The 19495-nt window shown below is 44.4% G+C and overlaps 1 protein-coding gene across 1 annotated transcript in view; it reads left to right on the top strand.

Moving 5' to 3' along the window:
* Window positions 1–12184: 12184 nt before the first annotated feature.
* The window catches only part of COL1A2 (collagen type I alpha 2 chain), a 41842-nt gene continuing 34531 nt past the window's right edge, over window positions 12185–19495 (top strand). The window contains exons 1-4 of the mRNA XM_074864260.1: window positions 12185–12788; window positions 13494–13512; window positions 16378–16416; window positions 18146–18229. Coding sequence (XP_074720361.1) covers window positions 12715–12788; window positions 13494–13512; window positions 16378–16416; window positions 18146–18229 — 216 coding nt within the window. The 5' untranslated portion in view covers window positions 12185–12714. The remainder of the gene's footprint in view (window positions 12789–13493; window positions 13513–16377; window positions 16417–18145; window positions 18230–19495) is intronic.

Here is a 19495-nt window from a genome sequence, read left to right as displayed (position 1 = left end):
CATCAGTCTAGAGAAGGAAATTAGACTAGCACGTAGTTGGAGATGGTTGCTTATTCTCACATATTCCTCTTATTACCACAGATACTTGCTACCTCCTTTTAGTGTCCTGGTAGTTTTCATAGGCAAGCTAATGCCTGTCTGGCATCTTCACTGCCAGTCCTGGAAGAAAGGGTTGCCCACCTCACCATCTTTGAGATATCCCCATCAGTCAGTCCAGGAACAAAGGCCACTGGAATTGCACCCACTGAATATAGCATATCCCTTGAAAGATGCTCCAATTTTTGGCAACTTTCAATAATAAGAAGTTTGCTTTGAAGTTTTTGATACAGAACGTATCAGAACCTGGAATGTTTGGGGTCAAAGTATACTTTTTCCCCTGTTCTTGAGATACTATTCTTGATAAAAATCTTAGTTGGAAGAGAGAGAGAAAATTTAAATTTTAAGGACTGAAGTGTAACAGTGTAGGAATGAATTTACAACAGGCTTTCTTCTTTACCAAATGAAACTCTAAAATCTTAATACCTGCCAGGCATTCCCCCTGTGTTTTGGATTAGAATGAGAAAATCTAGCAGCTTAAATTATAATGTCTGCTCTTCCACACTAGTTACTGAGCAAGGTTTGCTTGTAAAAGCCTGAAGCACTACCCTCAAACACTCTGATTCTTTTTTCTCCTCACTTCCCTAGTTGTTGTTGGAAGAAGTCAATCCAGTGCACCAAGGCTGCAGAGACAGAGTCTCACAAGGGAAAGAAGATTCAGACTTATCTTTTGTAGCCCTGATTCCCATGAATGCACCAGCAGATCAGATACCTGATATGTGATGGATTTGTAACCTATGTGTTACATAAAGTCTTCCTATAATTCAGCATATCTCCTATAGCAGATGAGAAATATCGTTCTATATATGGTCACCAAACACTAAACAAAAAACACCTCCTAGGACAAAATAATCATGTTTCTTTTAGCTAAATAAATCGGAAGTTTTTTCTAATTGTGAGTTGTCATATATTTCTGTTGAACTCTTTCCTTCTGTATGTCTTCAAATGGGGAAGAAAGGAAACTCTACACTACTCTTTACGTTATCCAATTTCTTAAGTCAGATTTGTGGATCATGAGAATTTCTCATGAGCCAAGTGAACCCATGAGCAAATTAACCCTGGCTTATCAGGCAGAATGGTTCCATTTCCACACACTTTTCCTGTTGATTTAAAATAGAAGCAAGCCCACTGCTTCCCTATTGCTGTTTAAGGAAATCCTAAGATATTATAAGTTGTTTGACAAAATTCTCTGTTTGAACAGTCTTTGCAGTTAATACTGAATAAATATCAAGAATGCCATTCCTCTTATCCCCCACACTCATGTTTGTGCATGAAAAAGGGACAGCAACCTTGTGTGTTCCCCTTCAGTAGAGCTCTTCACTGCAATAGGGGCAGCAGTTCCAGCAACTTGGAAAGAGCTGAGAAATATGAGAGTCTGGAAACAAAGCAATAAAAGTTCAGCTGGGCAACTCCAGTCAGAAATCATCTGGAATGTGGCAACACTGAATTGCAGGATAGGTTATGGATTTGGAAGCAGCTAAGGAAAATTAAATTAACCCAAAGCAAAGACAAAGGAGAATTCCTGTACAAGCTAAGATACACATTCTCTGTTGCATGTTGCTTTTCCCTTTGTTACCACTCAGACTCCTCTGATGATCAAGTACCTGCACAGTGATGTTGGAGTTTGCATGTGATGAGCAAGCAAACCTTGACCTGAGCCGATGATGCAGAATATACGATGATGCTTGAATTTTGAACCATGCATCTACCTAAGCTAAAAGCACTGAATTCTTAGAGTTTAGAACATGAGAATATCAGAATATTAGAATTTGCAAGGCTGACCTGTCTGTATATGCACAGATTGCAAAGGTCTTGGGGGCCTGGACACAGCTGATGCTGCCAATGCAGAACTAGAGTTTGAGCACCAGTGAGAGCACAAAATGTCCAACATGAGCTGGACATTATTTTCTGCAGTAAATACTCATGCTTTTATCTCTTAATATCTAAAATTTCTGTAGTATTTACTTCAGAAAATAATGAACTAAGGCTCATGTAACTTTTTCCCATTCTTTATTTGAATGCAAATAGCTTCAAGCAATAATTCGTAAGAACATTTAAACTGAGGTGAAGCTTGTAAACCCATTCCAGAGGACACACACACAGTTAGACTGTATCACCAGAGGTACACAGCAACTCTCAGAAAAGCTGAAAGCTGCATTCATTTGAATGTCTTTCAGTTTCATGACTGGGACACGGAAGGGGGCACATTTCACCTGCAACAAAAATATTTCTTCATTTCATTAAAAGCGTTATTTGATGGCCGAGAGTTTGGCTTCATCTGGTTGCATAATCCACAGCCAAAATCTGCTAGCATGTAGCAGAAGAATGGATATAGCTATGTGTTCTCTCCTAATGGGTGATCTATTCATTTTCAGTTTAGCAGCTTGAAGGGGTCTTGTAGCTAGCTTGCTTTGCTCTCATGCATTTCAGGGGACTGTAGCATGACGCCCCCTCACTTCTTATCGATAGCAATTACATAACACAGAAGCACCATCGTCTGTGGTTTGAAACCTCTCAGAGTAGCCTTACAAAAACCAAAGACCTGTTAAATTACTTGTAATTACTTAATTAGCCAGTCTGGTTTGTTTTGGAAGCACTTTAACCCTTTGTTGGCTTGCTCCTTTTCCAATTCTATGAGACTTTTTTGGTACAAATAATTGAAGAAAACATTTTTGTTTTCAGTTTGGATCATCTCTGAGGTGATCGCAGGCTGTGGTCCCAGTGCTGTGACCACTACAGCAAAGGCTGAGCAGCTATTGAATCGCATCTCCTGAGGCTATCCAGGCTACTGAGGTTGCAGCACCAAATTATCCCGAGAGGGCATTGCTCTGGAGAATCCACACAGCTCATTCCCTTGAGCCTTGCCTTGAGCATTCGCTTTTAATGTACACTACCTGTGGTCACCTTCGAGAAAGGCAGCCTGCTCACACATGATACATCCCCACTCTACATCACTACCTTTCCTATTGCATCATATTGCATTGCATCAGTTCCACTGAGAACCATGCTAAGATCCCAACACTGTTCCTGAGACAAAACCTGTTGGCTTCCTGCAGTGAATTCACTGAGATACTCCAGTGTTTCAGGACTGGGGCCTGCATGCACACAGAAATTTCACCAAGACATCCTACTTCTTAATCATTATTTCCATAATTTCTAAAATGATAAAAAATACATAGAAAAAAAATATATATTATATTTATGTGGAATATATATTTTTAAATATTTATATATAATATATATTAAAAAACCCAATAAAAATATAGTATCATTTGTAAGACAGGAGACACTTGTACATGCACTTTGCATCTGGAGGTCTTCTGTCCAAATCTTATCCACACATCCTACTGAACATCTTGTTCCATGTCACAAAATAAAAAGCAATTTACAAATGAAAATATTCTCCCCCATGTCTGTTTAGCAAAATCAGGTTAAGCTCAGGCAGTTTAATTACTCTCATGTACTACCCGCTCAGTAATACAGATTCTGTAGACATGGTCCTACCTTTCTCAGTGTCCCATGGGTATACCTGTCAAGTACACTAGTTTTCCATTTAATTTTTCAATGGCAGTTTAAGGCATAATCTAAACTACAGAGTTTTCCCAAGAAAGATCCAGAAGAAAAAAGTAAACTTTTTGAATCTGCAAACTATATAGGAAATAAAAATTATTTTAAATACACAGGCTCAGTACTGATACCAGTTACAGAAAATAAATGGATATGATTGGCCTATCTGTTTAAAGAATCCATCTTCCAATATTTTGGGGTTTTTTTTCACATGTACTTTGGAAACTAAGAGTTGCCCTATCAGGTCAGATCAAAGTACATCTAATGCAGTGTTTTGTCTCTAACAGTGACCAATAGAAGACATTTAGAAAAAAAAAATATAAGACGTGATCTTTTATTAAAATATTCTCACTGCCTTTAGCTTCTTATGGCGCACCACTTACAAGCCTAAACCTTCACCTGCAAATTTGCCCTTTGCAGAATTTCAAGGAGTCCACTGATCTATTGCTTAATACTTTCAAATATCTTATTAAAATTTGATATGTGAAAATATCATCCTGTGAAAAAAGTGGAGTTCACCATTATAACAAGGTTGCTTATCCTCTCACGAAACTATGTAGGAATATACCAGGTCAAGGATTAGCAACCATTTTCAAAGAGTGGAAAACACTGCAGGAGAGAGAATGGAGAGCTATCACTTTTTACCTATTAGTGGTATTTACTAACAAGGGAAGCTAATACTACAAGAGATATTTTGTGTTCAGCAAAACATATTTTTGGTCTGAGGGCACGACTGACCTCAGTAAGGAGACACCTGCATTCTCTCTATTTGCCTGCTCATCGCATCCCCCTGTAACTCCTAACCTTGGAGCCCACTTCAATGGAACTGATGGAAAGATACTAAGGTTCTGCAAGTTTCATGAAACTGGCAGGCAGGTAGGGGGAAAAGACTAAAATCAGCAACTCCAAGAAGGAAAGGCTGCGGTGTGAGTCAGAGCCTGTCCAGTTTGGCTTACCAGCAGGCTAATCAGTACAAATAAGGTGGCCTGCTTGGGGCTAGCCCCAGCATGGACTGCTTTTTGCCCAGCTGTTAGCTGCACAGGAGGGAGCTGAGTCTAGTGGGAGGGAGAAGGTATAGAGGATGTGAGGGTAATCTGGGAGAAGGGAGGAGCTGATGTTTTTAAGGATGTATGTCACATCTACCTGTAAGGTCTATTGGTTCCACTGCTTATAGAATCACCTGTGTTTTTTTACAAAACTACATGCTATTACACTGAACAATGGCCTATTAAATGCTTTTAACAAAGCACAATCAGCTTTAAAAATGCTTGTAGGGAGAAGCAACACCACACTGCATGCCATTCATTGATTCTACCACTTAAAAATCAGAACACTGTGATGTACAAGTAATTCTGGGACACAGTAAGATATTGCACTTAGCCAAGCCTTACACAAGCGATTGCATCTGCAGAGATTTCACATTCGCCTCTGTGTGACATGAGCATATGCCATGAGTCCTTGTATTCAGATGCTTCAAGATTTTTTTTCTAGTCTGCAGCAGGAGATCTTGTTTGTCTTTCCAGTAAATGGGGAATAGAAAGTTGTGGGAAGGACATCCGAAAGTAATCAGCACACAGATGATTTCCTCTGCATCCTCCCTCCAGAATGAGGGGTTCTAACTACACATGAAGCAGAACAGACGTCAGGACGTAGCTGCTGCAGGAGATGAAAGCATTTCAGGCCTGTGCAGAAGGTTTTTTTTCTCTGCAGGATGACAAGGGGTGAAAAGTTTTAAAGACATGGAAAAAGTCTGGACTGACAGGGCAATGCTGTCTCTCAATCTTACTTAAATCTGCATGCTGCCTCATTTTTCAAAGTAGAATATAAATGCATTTCAAAATTACGCCCACTGCCTGTGGGAATTTACCTGATTCAGAAGCTAACTTCAGTGATGTGCACTGTCTGAAACAAGCCTTTACTTGCACCACTGCTTATTTTCAACTGTCAGCATGCATACCAAGCGGTATCCATATAATGAAGGATCAGGTTGAAGGTGCTTCCTTCATTGAGACAGATTTTTTTCCATTAAATCATCAGTTATATACTCTTTGTTGTAGCTGGAAATTATTTCTCGATATGGAAAACTACCATTCATTATTAGGCTCATTGAAACTCAGGACCTGAAGATAACAAAAAGATTGATTATTTCCCACCTGCCATAAACAGTTCCCATTGTTGGCTCTTTTGGTGGTTTGGGTTTGTTTTTTTTTATTCTAACTGTGCAGCAAACTTTTTCAGTAGTTAATTTCAAGGCAAGGTACCAATGGTTTGGCAGTCTCCTCTAATATTGCCTGTGTGATTCTGATTGCTATAATAATTGTATCAAATAATAACTAGAGCTTTATATGATACCCTCCACAACCTTCTGTGCAAGTACATTTTTACACAAACCAAATACAACCCATGATCATATCTGCTTATTTTCAATTACTCCATTGTTTTCTACCTCTTACATTTTCCAGTGCTTATTTGATTCATGTACTTCTGAGTCCTTGACCTTATCACTCCCAAGCCTGTTTGAGAATGTGAAGGAATGGATCTATACAGATCTGCTACAAGTGATGTTCATTGCATTTATATTTTTTCTTTTCTCATAAGAAAATTCTGACAGTCCCCAGGAGCTGAGGCTCTGTAGCTGTCACTTCAGGGTGCTATGCCATAAAGATGCAATGGAACTTTTTCAAAACTGTTATTTCATCTCCATTTCGGCAATATGCTGATTAACAGTGGTACAAGCTTGGTATACCAGAACTCACTGCCACATCAGAGACTTACCAATTTATTTACAGTCTGTCCACACATCCATTAATATGTGTGTTCATGTAGAGAAAGTATTCTCACTAGCATTACTTTAATTTGCTTTTATTAGAATGTACTGAGACTGATGATCATTTTAAAAGGACTGCCTACCTTACTTTTAACTTGCCTTCTGGTTTTTTTGAGAATCTTGTATGCCTTAAGTTAAAAGTCTAAGGTTGGCAAATAGAACAGGCCAAAAAAACTAATTAGATGGTTAAAGCTGAAACAAAAAAGTAAAAAAATCTGTGATATGGCTTAAATACTTGTGAGATTTACAACTATAGTTAATACTGGCCTGCTTCTTCTATTACTGAAGTCAGTGTGAGTTTCCATTCTATTACCTGAGTGAGAACAGAATCAGAGTCAGTGTAGAGGGCTGTTTTTATAACAGCCATGAAGGCTTATAGCTTTATTAAATGGAATGGAGGTGAAGTCCAAATGGTCTTAAAAAATTAATTTTAAATTTAGCTTTCAGATGTAAAGTAAGCTAGAATATTAATAATTGTATTATTTTATTGGATGACTTTCAGTGTCATAGAGCAATAGATTGAGTTGATAATGATGTGAAAAGTAGTCTATGATGTGCCCTGAATTTATTTAAGCTTGATAAACTGGTTTGGCTCCAGTAACAACCAACTGAGCCTTCTATCAATACATGGACTAAACCTTTGTTTTGACCTCCTCAATTCCTAATATGTAACCTTTGAGGAACAAAAAAGAAAACAAAAGAAGAAAAACAGTATATACTTTAAATAAGTAAGCACCACCCAGAAAGCTCACTGACTGCCACTGCAGAAGTTTACCACTTTTGAGAAGGATAACTAGGCATCTCAGTGTAAGTGAAGCAGCCTTGAGCCGTCCTCTTTCTTGGCTTTACTTAAGTATAATTGAGGAAAATTTTCCATTAAATTTGTCTACTGATCCCTTCAACAGCACTCCCCTATAGGCTGTTGAGCTGCTTTCTGCCTATTGGTTGCTCCTTTTTGAGAATCCACGTCCATTACTCCTGCTGAGAATAACGAATGATGATTTAAGTATACACAGCCAGTGGGGAACAGAAACCAGAAGAAGCAGCTGCCATAGCTGTATGCATAGAACCTGTTTGTTTCTCATTAAAAGTCCCTTTGCTGGACTACTTCTCAAAAGCCACTTTAAATGGTTCTGAAAGAACTGTCTTAAAATACTGAAGAAGTATTAGAAGTCAATGGCTATGAGCTGTTTGCACAAAGAACAATGTTCCTGCTTCCACACCATTTACTGGTACTCTACAGACTCCCTCTAAATGCTGATCCATGCCCCAGACAAGTCACAACTCTCTTTACATACCTGTGCCATGCTCTTAGAATTCTGTATACCTTTAGCCCTACATGGGAACAGTGTCGCGACCACAGGAGCTTAGCATACCTGGCCTTTCAACACAGGGTGTGGAGGACTGGTGGAAGTTCTTTGCACTGTCTTGTCTCTCCTCAGGATTTTCCTATAAGAGCACAAATTTTTTGTTACCTTTTTTAACTTAACAGTCAGGAAGAAAACAGAAAACATGAAACAATGAATTGCAGTGAGGGGAATACACTGTACTGTTTCTGTATTTTCTCCACTGACAAAGTACTAGTCTTTATTATTCAGAGCAAGATACTGACTAAAACCAAGCTAAGACGTGAACTGCAGAATCATAAACAGTTTTATTAAAGCTGGCTCTAAACAAGCTGAGATGTCTACACAGCAGACACCAAGTAAAATCTGTCCAGGGTTCAGCTTAGTGCTGCATTAAATCGTATAGACCTCATATACCTATGTATCCTACAAAAGAAAGACTAAAGCCAGATTGTGTCACTTAACCAGCCGCAGTGCTCAACGGAGTCCCAGAGGGAAACTACTTCTCATATGCAGATTTATTGCTCATCCTTTACTGCTATACAGTAGGGCATGCCTGAATTATCTGAACAAATGTGTGAAGCTTTGTGTTGGAATAGATGGAAAGAAATGAGTAACTATTTGCACCAACCAGAAATACTGTGATTCTCTCATCCATATCAGCCTGAGGAAAACTACGATCTGAGAGCACACCAAACCCAGTTATCCACCGTGTGGTACGAGGTTTGAGGACAATCTAGAAAGATGCAGATCTTTCTCTGAACTCTGGCATTGCTCTGTTTTCTGGTAATAAGGTACTGGCCAGACAGTATTAAATTGTTTGGCTGGATAATGGCTCACAGTTGGATGATAAGTTTTGAAGGAGTAGCAAATGCTTCCCAGTGTATGTATTACAGTTTTCAGAATTTTAGGTCTGCCTTCTAATGAATTGTTCAAAACAACGAGAAATAAATATTCTTTGACATCACCTGGAAGCTCATCTCTTTCAAAGCTTTCCCTATCAGCAAATTTTCCAGAGCTAATTTTTTATTATCATCAGTTTCAGTTTGAGTTGTGCCATAGGCATTACTGGCTTCAGTGAGAAATAGTTCCTTTAAATAGATATGATCCAAATGGAAAATGAGTTCTTAGATGTTTCCTTGTTAAAGCTGGCTGATCAAATCACTTCTGGTATGCTACTGGCTTCAAAAGCTGTCATGTTACTTGTGTTAATTTAGGAGTCCCTGTACTACTAAAGATATTTGCATAATAGCAGCCATTTACAATAATTGTCTTTTAAGGAAAAAATATTTTCCAAGCTCACACTATAGAAATAAATTCCCTGTGCACTCTCTTTTTTGGAAATACTTTTATTCTTTCCCCAAGTTTCTAAGGTTGCTTTTGCATGCCTAGATGGAGTAGATGAGCAGTGTAGCCTACCTTCACAACAGAAGCTGTGACAATATCTGTATGATAATGATAGCTTGCGGGAAGATCAACTTAATAGGCCTTTGTCACTTACCCTAAAATCATTTGGTGTTGCTTGTATTCGTGCTGATGCTAGAGGGAAAAGAGATTCCTTTTTTTCCTTTTTCATCTTTCCTCAAAATGGGAAGACTACAGATGAATGTCCGTGAAGAAAATCACCAAAGGCTCCATAGGTTCAAAAGGTCAAGTATGCATCTGAGACTGTTAGGTCAAAGCTGACAGTCCTAGAGAACTTCAGTTATGGGTTTTTCAGCATGGTGGTTTGTTGAAAAGAGACTTGTAGACATGGGAAAAGAGCCATATCAATTAATTATTATCCTCTATCTCCTCCCATGGTACACCCATGTGCACCAATACTGAAATGGCTGGAGCATACCAAGAACGTATCTTTTTCGAAGGCTAGGAGCTGTAGTTCCATATAATCTCACCAGCTTTTGTGTGTCGCTGAGCTTCTGGCTGTGTGTCTCCCTCAGCCATTTGCTTTACGGTAGGCGTGGTAGTTGAAAATCCACATCTTTCAGGGGAGTTTTCACTTCTTTGGGGTGGGGGCTTGTCTCTCCTGTGTGAAACTTCATGGGTAGGACGGAGGGGAATGGTAGTTTGGTTTGGTCAGGATACATGTGTCCATATTCTTGCACCATCAGAGTATTCCATTAGTAGAAAAAGGGCTATCATTTCTTGAAAATATGTATAAAAGCAACAGTTGTCTGACATCATATATATATGCAATCAGAACAGATTTTGTCTCAACGGTGTCTCATTACTATCATAATCAGTCGATAAATGTTCTCCTGATGGCTATAGTGTGAAATGACTGATTTCAAGGGAAAAGTTTAAAAAACCCCACCACTATTCACTGGAAGTGGAGGTGTCAGGAAATACTCGGACTTGAGTCTCAGTGCTTTGGGTCTAATTTCAATTATTTCAACTTCTTTGGAGCCCACTGAGCTATTTTAGGTTTATGCTGGTGTAATCTTTAGTTAACCTTGCTGCCCAGATTCATTTTAAATCCTACTTGATTTAAATTGATACCATTCCCGTGAAAGCTAATCTTAAAGAATACTTGGGTACTGTTTCTGCCATGTTCTTTTATTACTGTTTCAATCTGTCACCATCTGTTGGGCTCCTATTTTGTGGTCAGGCACATTTTGTTGGATCACCTTTTCTTGATGCTGTTGTTTTTTTTATCCAAACTGCAGGTTTAATTCCACGTGCAGTTTAATTCCATGTGTCGTTTGTCATGCACGTTACCCATTTCATCGGAACTCTTGATAGCGAAGGAACGTCCCGAAGGCGGCTTCAGACAGGCTGTTCAGCCTGGGTACGGCTGGCTCTCCCTGACACGCGTGGCAGCGTGGCACAGGGGCTCCTTGCTTTCGGCGCTGCCCCTGGGACACAACCCCTGTGGGGTCCCCCCTGAGATGGGACACCCATGTCCCATCTTTTCCGTCCTTTCTGTACACGTCCCCCCGGAGGCAGCTTCTAAATCAGGGCTGGATACAGCTCCTGCGTCCCTCCCGAGACAAGCTGCAGGGGACACGACCCCCTCCGCTGAGGGGTGGGCAGGAGGCAGTGCGGCCCCCCAGCCCCGCCGCCGGGAGCCCTCCGGCTCCCACCGCCGCGGCTCCCCCGCCAGCGCGGAGGCTCGCTGCGGCTCGCCGGTGTGTCTGAGCGGGATCCGCCTGCTTGGCGACCCACACCCGGGGCTGGGGGAGGGAAGGGGAGCCAGCACCACGTCCCGCCGCGCCCTCCTCGCCCCTTCCGCCCCGGAGAGGGGGGCCCGCTCTGAGGCGGGGCTCCCGCTTGCCTCCGCCGTTACCTCTGCCCGGGACTCCCTTCAGCGAGCAGAGGGGGCCCGGGAGGGGGCCGGCTGCCTGCCGTGGAGGAGCCCCGGGGCGGGAGGGGGTGCTGGCCGCGGCCGCCGCTTGGCCCGGCCGGCGGGACCACGTCAGCTCCCCTCAGCCGCCGCGGGCCAGAGGCCGGCGGGGCCGAGATGGGCGACCCCAAGTGACTGCAGCCCCCCGACACCAGTCCCTGGGGCAGAGGCGCCCGGGAGGGGGACGGGGCCCCGCTGCCCGCCGCGAGGGGCGGCCGGTCCCTGCCGGCCCTCAGAGGCACGGCGCGGGCACCTCCTCTCGCCCCCCTCGGCCTTCCTGAGCGCCGGGGGGCAGTCGGCGCCCTCCCCCCCCTTCCGCCCCCCCCCCCCCCCCCCGCCCCGAGAAGGGCGAAGCCGGCTGCCGGACAGACGTGGCAGGCAACCCCGCCAGCTTCCCCCTCCGCTGGGTGCGCGGGTGGCCCGCGGGAAGGGGAGCTGCCGGCAGCGCCCGTCCCCCCTCCCGCGCCGGGGAGCCGCCGCGGAGCTGTGTTTAACGGGCCAGCAGGCGGGGAGCGCTCGGTACGGCCGGCTGCCGGGGCACCCCAGGCCGCCCCCTCGCACACGCACACTGCCCGAGCGGCCGCGAAGCCCGGAGAAGAAACTCGCGGCTCCCCGCCCGCGGCCCTTCCGGAGAGACCGCCTCGGGGAGAGCAAACCCCGCGGAGGGGCTCTGCCGCGGGCGGCTGTGAGCGGGCTCAGGGGGCTGCGGCTGCCCGGTGCTCGCCGCGGGGAACCGAGCAGCCACGCCGGCTGCCGGCGGGGAGGTGCAAGGGAGCGGGGCGACAAGCTGCCAGCGTCCCGTGCGGGAGGGGCCGGGCGCCGCGGGCCCGCTGGTGAGGGGGAGCATCGCCTGTGGCCCTCGGTTGCGGTGGGGCGGCGGGGAGAGCTTGAGCAGCGGAGCCAGACTCCTGCCGGCTCCCCCGGCCGCTTCCCCGCTGCGATCCGAGAGGGGCGGGAGGCTCCGCAGGCCCTGGACAGCTCCTGCTTTGAAAGCCCCGGGAGCGCCCTCCCGGCCGGTGCCAGCCGCCCGCCCGCCCGGCGCGGCCCCAGAAAAGCAGGGCGAGGGGCGGGGGACGTCTGAAAAAAAAGTTAAAAAAAAAAAAGAATGAGACGACGAGTCAGATTTTCCTCCCAAAAGCCTCAAAGTGTCCACGTCCTCAAAGCATGGAACCAATTTAACGTCGTCGCCGCCCCCCGGCTCCCCCCGGCTCCCCCCGCCGACCCCGCGCCCGCCGCTGCCAAGGCTGCCGCCGCCGGCCGGAGACACGGGGCACGTGACGGCCTGGGAGCCGCGCGGGCCCCGCGGCCGCCGCGCGCCCATTGGCTGCGTCGCCGCCGGTGACTCGCGGCCCCGGGACCCTCCTGCGGTATAAATAGGGCGGACCGGGGCTTGATTAATTTAGCATCCCGGGCAGCAGGTTTCTGCTAAGTTTGGAGTTACTCCTCAAGACTGTATGCCTGCGCCCCGTAGGTAATCGCTAACCACCGACCAGGGGCTCTGCACCACAAGGAGTCTGCATGTCTTACAACTAGACATGCTCAGCTTTGTGGATACACGGATCTTGTTGCTGCTCGCAGTAACTTCATACCTAGCGACAGGCCAACGTAAGTGCTTTTAGATTGTTTGCGGCATGGGTGGTGTCCGGGGGTGGCTGTCCCGCTCTCTGCGCTCCCTCCAGGCACATGCCCCGCGGAGCGGACGGCTGCCTGCGGCGAGGGGCAGCTTCCCAAGCTCTAGAGACCCATCTCGTAAGGCTGCCGCCTCCGTCCCAGATCAGAATCTGGCTGCTTTTTTTTTTTTTTTTCCCCCTCAGAAATAGAAAAGGATGGCAAAAGGCCAACGAGACCCCCTCCCCCCACCCAAAAAAAAAAAAAAAAAAGAGGCTCGTATCCCAAGAAGAATCCCTAATTCAAGCGGAGATGCTTAAAGGCTGGGAGGAGCGTGTTGACGGCGAGCGGAGGAATCCCGGCTGCACCCGGGATGCGCTTTTGTGAGACTTGAGGCGCGCCTGCCGAAGCGGGGGAGCCGGGCCGAGCGGCGGCTCCCCCCTGCCCTCGGGGACAGGCCGGCCGGGCGGCGGCCAGCTCCGGATGGGACCCCCCCACCGCCCCGGCCCGCCGTCGCCTCACCGCGCGGCGGCGCCCCCTGGAGGCGGAGCGGGGCCGCTGCGGCGCGCCGTGCCCCTGGGCGCCCTCCGGCCCGGCCCGGCGCGGCGGGAAAGCTGCCCGCGGCTCCCCGGGGGCTGCCTGGGCGGCTCCCCGCAGGGTCAGCCCCCCCTCCCGGGGGTCTCCGCAGAGGGAAGGACCGTAGGAGGCAGGAGGAGGGAGGCAGGGCAGGAATATCGCTTGGCTCCAGGGCGAAAAGGGAATGGGGCTCCCCGCGGGTGCAGCGCGGCTCTCCGCCACTCGCTGGGGAGAGGATTGGGTCTCCCCCCACCGCCCCGCTGGCGGAGGAGCGCGGCTCCCCCCCCCCTCCCCCCCGCCTCCCTGCTGGGCGGCGGCAGCCTGCGAAGTGCCCCCTCAGCCCCTCGCCGCCGTTCCGCTGCGGGACCGGCGTCGACCTGGGGCTGGGCCGGGTTCCCGGGTGGAGGCGGGAGGGAGCAGCCTTGCGCTGCCCGCCCCTGCCGCTCGCAGCCCCCCGCGGGGGGACGGTGCCCCCCGCGCCCCGCCTCGCCCCCGCTGCCGGCCGCACGGTGGCAGCGGCCCGGAGGAGGCCCGAGGGCCCGCGGCGGGGCCGTTCTGGCGGGGCGGCCGGGCTGGGGCCTGTCCCGGCGCACCGCGGCCACCCCCCGGGGACATCCCCCCTCCGCCCCCCCCCGGTGACGGGCAGCTGTAGCAGCGGCTTCGCAGAAGCTGAGGAGACGGAGCGGTTCGTGTGGGGATCCCGCCGTACCGAGCGCACCCTTTTTTCCCAAAAGAAGTGTAGTCGCGGCAGTGCCAGCATCACCTGGGGACAGGGATGGATTTAACTTTACGTTGGGTTGGTAGAGGCAGTCGGTGTTCTGCCGGGGCATTTCAGTGCTGTCAGTGTTGAGCACTTCATTATTGTTACCTTTTTGCTGGACTGTATGAATCCCCTGAATTTAGTGTGATCATACTTTGCCAAAGTGACTCTTTGTGGAAAAACACCCAACAACCTCTTGGTTAGTAATAATGCCAAATCGCTGGCATTGAAGTGTGATGTAAGACGTTTTTACCGTGGTAAGTTTCAGCCAAAATAGATTTTTAATTGCTTGAGATTCAGGAAAGATTTTTGAAAATTAGTATGTCCAACTAATTAACAAGAGCGTACTTAGAAGTAAATAAAATACAAAGAGAAAAATTATTTCGTGTTTAATAGCTTCAAACTGTTCTCTCCCACACACTATGACATTTTCCAGGAAACTGTGGAAATGGGTATGTTTAGGTATAACCATTCCCCATAAAAAGTGAGATGGGGCCAGTTACATTAAAATTTAAGATTATTCCTACAATTTAATATCTTCACATGTGGCAGCCTGTCTGGATTTATTCATTTGTTGCATGCACACATATGTGTAAATGTATATATATATGTGCATTTTTTTTTCCCCATGGAGATATGTTTAAGCACATTTAGAACAGGCTTATAGAAGATACCTGCCTTTTTACTGTATCAACCATATTACTTGTTCTAATTTCATTAGCAAGTCTGTTTTGAATTTGAAATACACAGCAAGCTCACCTGTGACTCTTTACAGTTTAAGATAATCACCTTAAAAGTAAGAAATTACGTTAAGAAAATGTTTCTTGTGTTAAGAAAAAAAAAGCCTTGAAATGTAAAACTTGTCAAATACCTGAATCCACACTCTGATTATCTCTCTTTTTTTTCTTTCCCTTCTTTTTCCAGATGTGAGTGAGGTCAGTATCATTATTTTTTATCTCATATGTAACACTCAACTTCAATTAACAGGCTAGACTTCTTTTTCATGGCAGTATTATCTACTAACATTAATTCCCAATATGGTCATGGAAAGATACCGATTAGATCCTGAAGGGACTGCCTGGAAAGGTACCCACCCCATTTTCTCAAGTGGGATGTCCTTTTAAAGACTGCCTTCATAGGTGTAAAGACCATGAGGAGAAAGTAACGGAGCAGTGGTGTTTGGACATTATACCTGGCAGTTTGGATTGGAGATGACTCTCTTTTAAAGCCAGTCTTACAGTCTAAATTTCATTGCACAGAAGGATTATGAAAGAACTCAGGTGTGACTTTTTTTATGCTAGTTTTGTAGGCTGTAATAGGTATAAGATTGTCAGTCTTCAACAGAATGTTCTAATGTAGTTACATGTATCTTTGTTATATAATGAAGTCCTAGCCTTCGTAGTAATTTAAAACCATAGGGCATACTTAAATATACTGTACTGAGAAAAATTATAGCTATGTAAGAAGATGAGTCTAAGTTTGTACGTTATTTTAGTTTAAAATTTTGGGAGAAACTGCATCATTTTTAAAATTCTCTTCTTTATTTTTTCCAGGCATCTGCAGGGCGGAAGGTAAGCTTTTTTATTTTTCTTGTGTGGAAGTGGAGATGGTATCAGACATTCTTAGGCAGATTAATATTTTCTTGAATATTGGATGAAAGGAAAACTGACTACATTTGTTATTTCCAGTGTTCCCTGAGAATAGCATTAGCACTGAGATGAGTAGGAAGTAAAAAGGAGGGAACAATGGATGCAACATCTTAACACCAGGGTAAATTCAAATACTGAATTTAAGCTGCTTTACCCAAGATCAGGGCTAAGCCTACCAAGAACTAAACTGCATCAAAGTAACATTCTTGTTCAACCAGTGTCCCTTTAGAAAGATTTACGTGAATTGAACAGTACAGCAATATCCATACGGGTCTGAAAGGCTAAATAGTTTTTTGTTTTATTTCTAAAAGTCACTACTGTTAAATTAGAGCCAGTCACTCAGTAGAGACTAAAACCAACTTTGCAAGTACTTCAGTGGATGGTGCAGTGATACTGTTAATTGACACAGTAGTGACAGTGACTAATCTATTTTCAGTAGCATATTGTGGAAAAAGGATATGCTGTCTGTGGAAAATAGCTATCAGACCTGTATGTGAAGTCTTCTTTCCCTTTTTTATGTACACTAATTATTTCTAATGTATCTGTTTCCCTTCATAGTCCTGGAAAATTTGCATGGTAACTCATTAAATTTTATTTTCTTCAAGCAGGGCCCTAGAGGAGACAAAGGGCCACAGGGAGAAAGGGTAAGGATTTAGACTGACATTCATTTGTTTGTGATCTTTGAACAACAGTTGTTGGAAGACCAGTAGGAAAAAACTAAGTTTGGGCATTGATGTGAGATTAAATGAATGTACCTGTAGAAGCTTGCATGTACAATTTAATTAAAAAGAAACCAAGTTACCTATGTAGCAAATTCTGCCCCAGCAATATCTCACCAACCTAGTTATGGTAATTGTGCCTGAGCACAGAATCACAGAATCATCAAGGTTGGAAAAGACCTTGAAGGTCATCTAGTCCAACCAGCAGATGCGGTTGAGTTCAGACAGCAGCCTAGCACTCCCAAGTGATGGTTTGAAAAACTTTTTTTCCAACTGCCCACAGTGGAAAAAGTGCATGAAAATACAGAAGAGAAAGTTGACACATAAAGACGTAGTCTTTGAACAATATGGTATATGGATAAACTCTCTCTATATCAAATCTGAATAGACAAAGCTAGCTTTGAGGATCATTCATTATCTGTGCCTCCAAAGATGGCTTGAAAAAGCTCTCCCTAGGTAGGCATTTGTCATCTACCTTCTATTAGTCAAAGTGAATATTGTACTGTTAAAGGCTGCTGTAAAAGTAACCATAAATAAGGAGAGTTGAATAATTAGTTCTAATGTTCTTTTCTATTGCTGATACCTGCTCTTCTGATTTGCTTCTGCATCATTGCTGCTTTTATGTAAAGTGGTATTCTGAAATTCATATCCTTATCTAGGCAGTGTGTAGTTATCATGTAACTTTTTTGTATCTTCTGAAAATGAATATGTCACAGTACTGATAGGTAGCTCTGGAAGATTTCTTAGATCATAAAATGCTGACAAATGTAAAGAGAACTATTAGGAAGAGTATATCTGTATGGTCAGCTGGATAGTTGCTTTAGGCTACCACTAACTAAATTTGTTTAATGAAATGAGGTACATGCTTTGTCCTGAAGGCACCAAACCTAATTCAGCTCCTTTAGAAATCCATGACTTGTATTATGGATTTCATCTAGCACTGAACTGGGTCCAAAATACATACCAAATGAAATACCTCACCTCAGTTGCCACGATGGCAAAACTTGACCAGCTTTGTGCGCTGAGGATGAAAGAATATAAGACCAAATGTTGCCAGACTGAAAACATGTAATTTCAAGCTGTTGTAAAAGAAGTTCTGACAGTGGTAGCAGAGTGACAGTATCAAAAATCTGTAAAAAAGCACTGCTTTATTGTCACTGAATTTGCAATTATACCAGAAAATAGTCTAGACTGATTAAAAACTGTCCTTTGACTTACTCTGTATCTATGTTAGTTCGTACCAGTAGGGCTGATCTCTGCCAGTCCTTGGTTGGTCACATTTTAGGCTCTCACTAACATAATCTGGCAGGCTGTGTGGGTCCACATGGGTCACTTGGGGTTCATGGGTCCAAAATTTGGTCACTTAAAATGAAAATTCCCAATTTGGAGATTACACTTTGGTAGCATAGATCCACTATTGCCCCCACAAATCTTCTCAAATATGAAACTACAGTAATTATCTGATACGAGGTCTGGCAAGGCAATGTAAATTCAGGCTATGCTTATTTTTCTAAAGTTAACCATTTATTGAAACTGCGTATGTAGCAATGCTGTAGTTTGTGCTGTAGGTGCCTGGTTGTTAATGAATTTATCACTTCAGAGATTTCTTTAGCCACTTCTAATGTTCACTTTATAATCCTTTTTTTGACTCTAGGGTCCACCAGGTCCACCAGGCAGAGATGGTGAAGATGGTCTACCAGGTCCTCCAGGCCCCCCTGGTCCTCCCGGTCTTGGCGGAGTAAGGCATCCAAACTTCCTATTACTGAAACTGATGATCTGTGCTTTGCATATCTGCCGGAAAACACTGATGTTGTATTGGAGAGTAGAGGAAACATTCTCTTGTGATCTGCAAGAAATTGATGGTCCCAGTTCCAATGAAACTCTCCTTGGGATGTATATTTTTTGTGGCAGATTTGGATTCTGTATTTGACAGCGATTTTTGCACAGGAGCAAATCAACCCTGTTAATGAGCATTAAATTTTTACAGCCATAAAGTGTATGGATTAGGAATCAACTAAATGAAACCTGTGCTGTTAAGCAGATGGGGAAAAGAAACGGCACTTTGTGGTTGGGTTCAAGAGACAGCAACTCTATTGGAATAAGCTGAAGAAGACTACCCTTAAGCTGAAAGTTCATACTTAAAGTCCTTCAGAATTTTAGAATATCTTCCTTTAGAATTTTTAATTTCTATCTGTATTCATGCTGCAGAATGTAACTGGACTGTCTCATACACACTTTCTGCACGAGTGTCCATCATGTATTCTCTGCAAAAGGCTGACTTTAACTCTTTGCTTGACATTGGCTTGCACAGGCAGCATGAAGACATAGACGGTGTCATATTGATCAAGTTTAGTAAATCCTCCTGCACGGAAGAATACTCTTTTGCCTTCAATAGGAATAGCAATAATTTATTTTCCTAATAGCAAACCCCAAACTGCTTTTATTAATTTCTATTATTTTAATATACTAATAAAAAAAAACACAAGAAAAAGATTTTTGACCGTGTTGTATAGAACTTTTTTCCATTTTAGTGAAGCGGGAAGATGTACTTTACAAAACTAAATGTATATTTGCTTACAACATTTATATTGATAAAAGATCAAAAATCCAATGCAGTGTTTCTGAGGCTGCATGCTCCTCAGATCTTTTTGAAGCTGAATTACCCACCTCATCCAATAGTCCGTCAGGGGTGGTACATGAATTTTACTTAAGCAATGTGGTGAAAAAAATATGCATAACTTCCCTCATTGGAAATGGGTTTCAAGAAAGTTTTCAATTTTAAATGAGCACTGAGTTAACATTCTTAATTTTCAGTTCACGCTGTTGCAGTGCCTCTCTTTCACTGCTGCGTAGATATTTGAAGCCATTGTGTGAAAGGGCCTTCCTAGTAAAATCAAGTCTTTCTGGAAACAAGTGAATAGAAATGTATTTGGGATAGGGCCGTGTTTACTGAGTTTTACGTATGCTGCTTAACATACAGTATAGCAAGTATAGCAAGTCAGAT

This window comes from Strix uralensis, chromosome 1 (genome assembly GCF_047716275.1).
Source record: "Strix uralensis isolate ZFMK-TIS-50842 chromosome 1, bStrUra1, whole genome shotgun sequence".
Classification (NCBI taxonomy): Eukaryota; Metazoa; Chordata; class Aves; order Strigiformes; family Strigidae; genus Strix; species Strix uralensis.
Note: the sequence above shows the minus strand (reverse complement) of the source record. Positions and strands in the feature narration are given on the sequence as shown.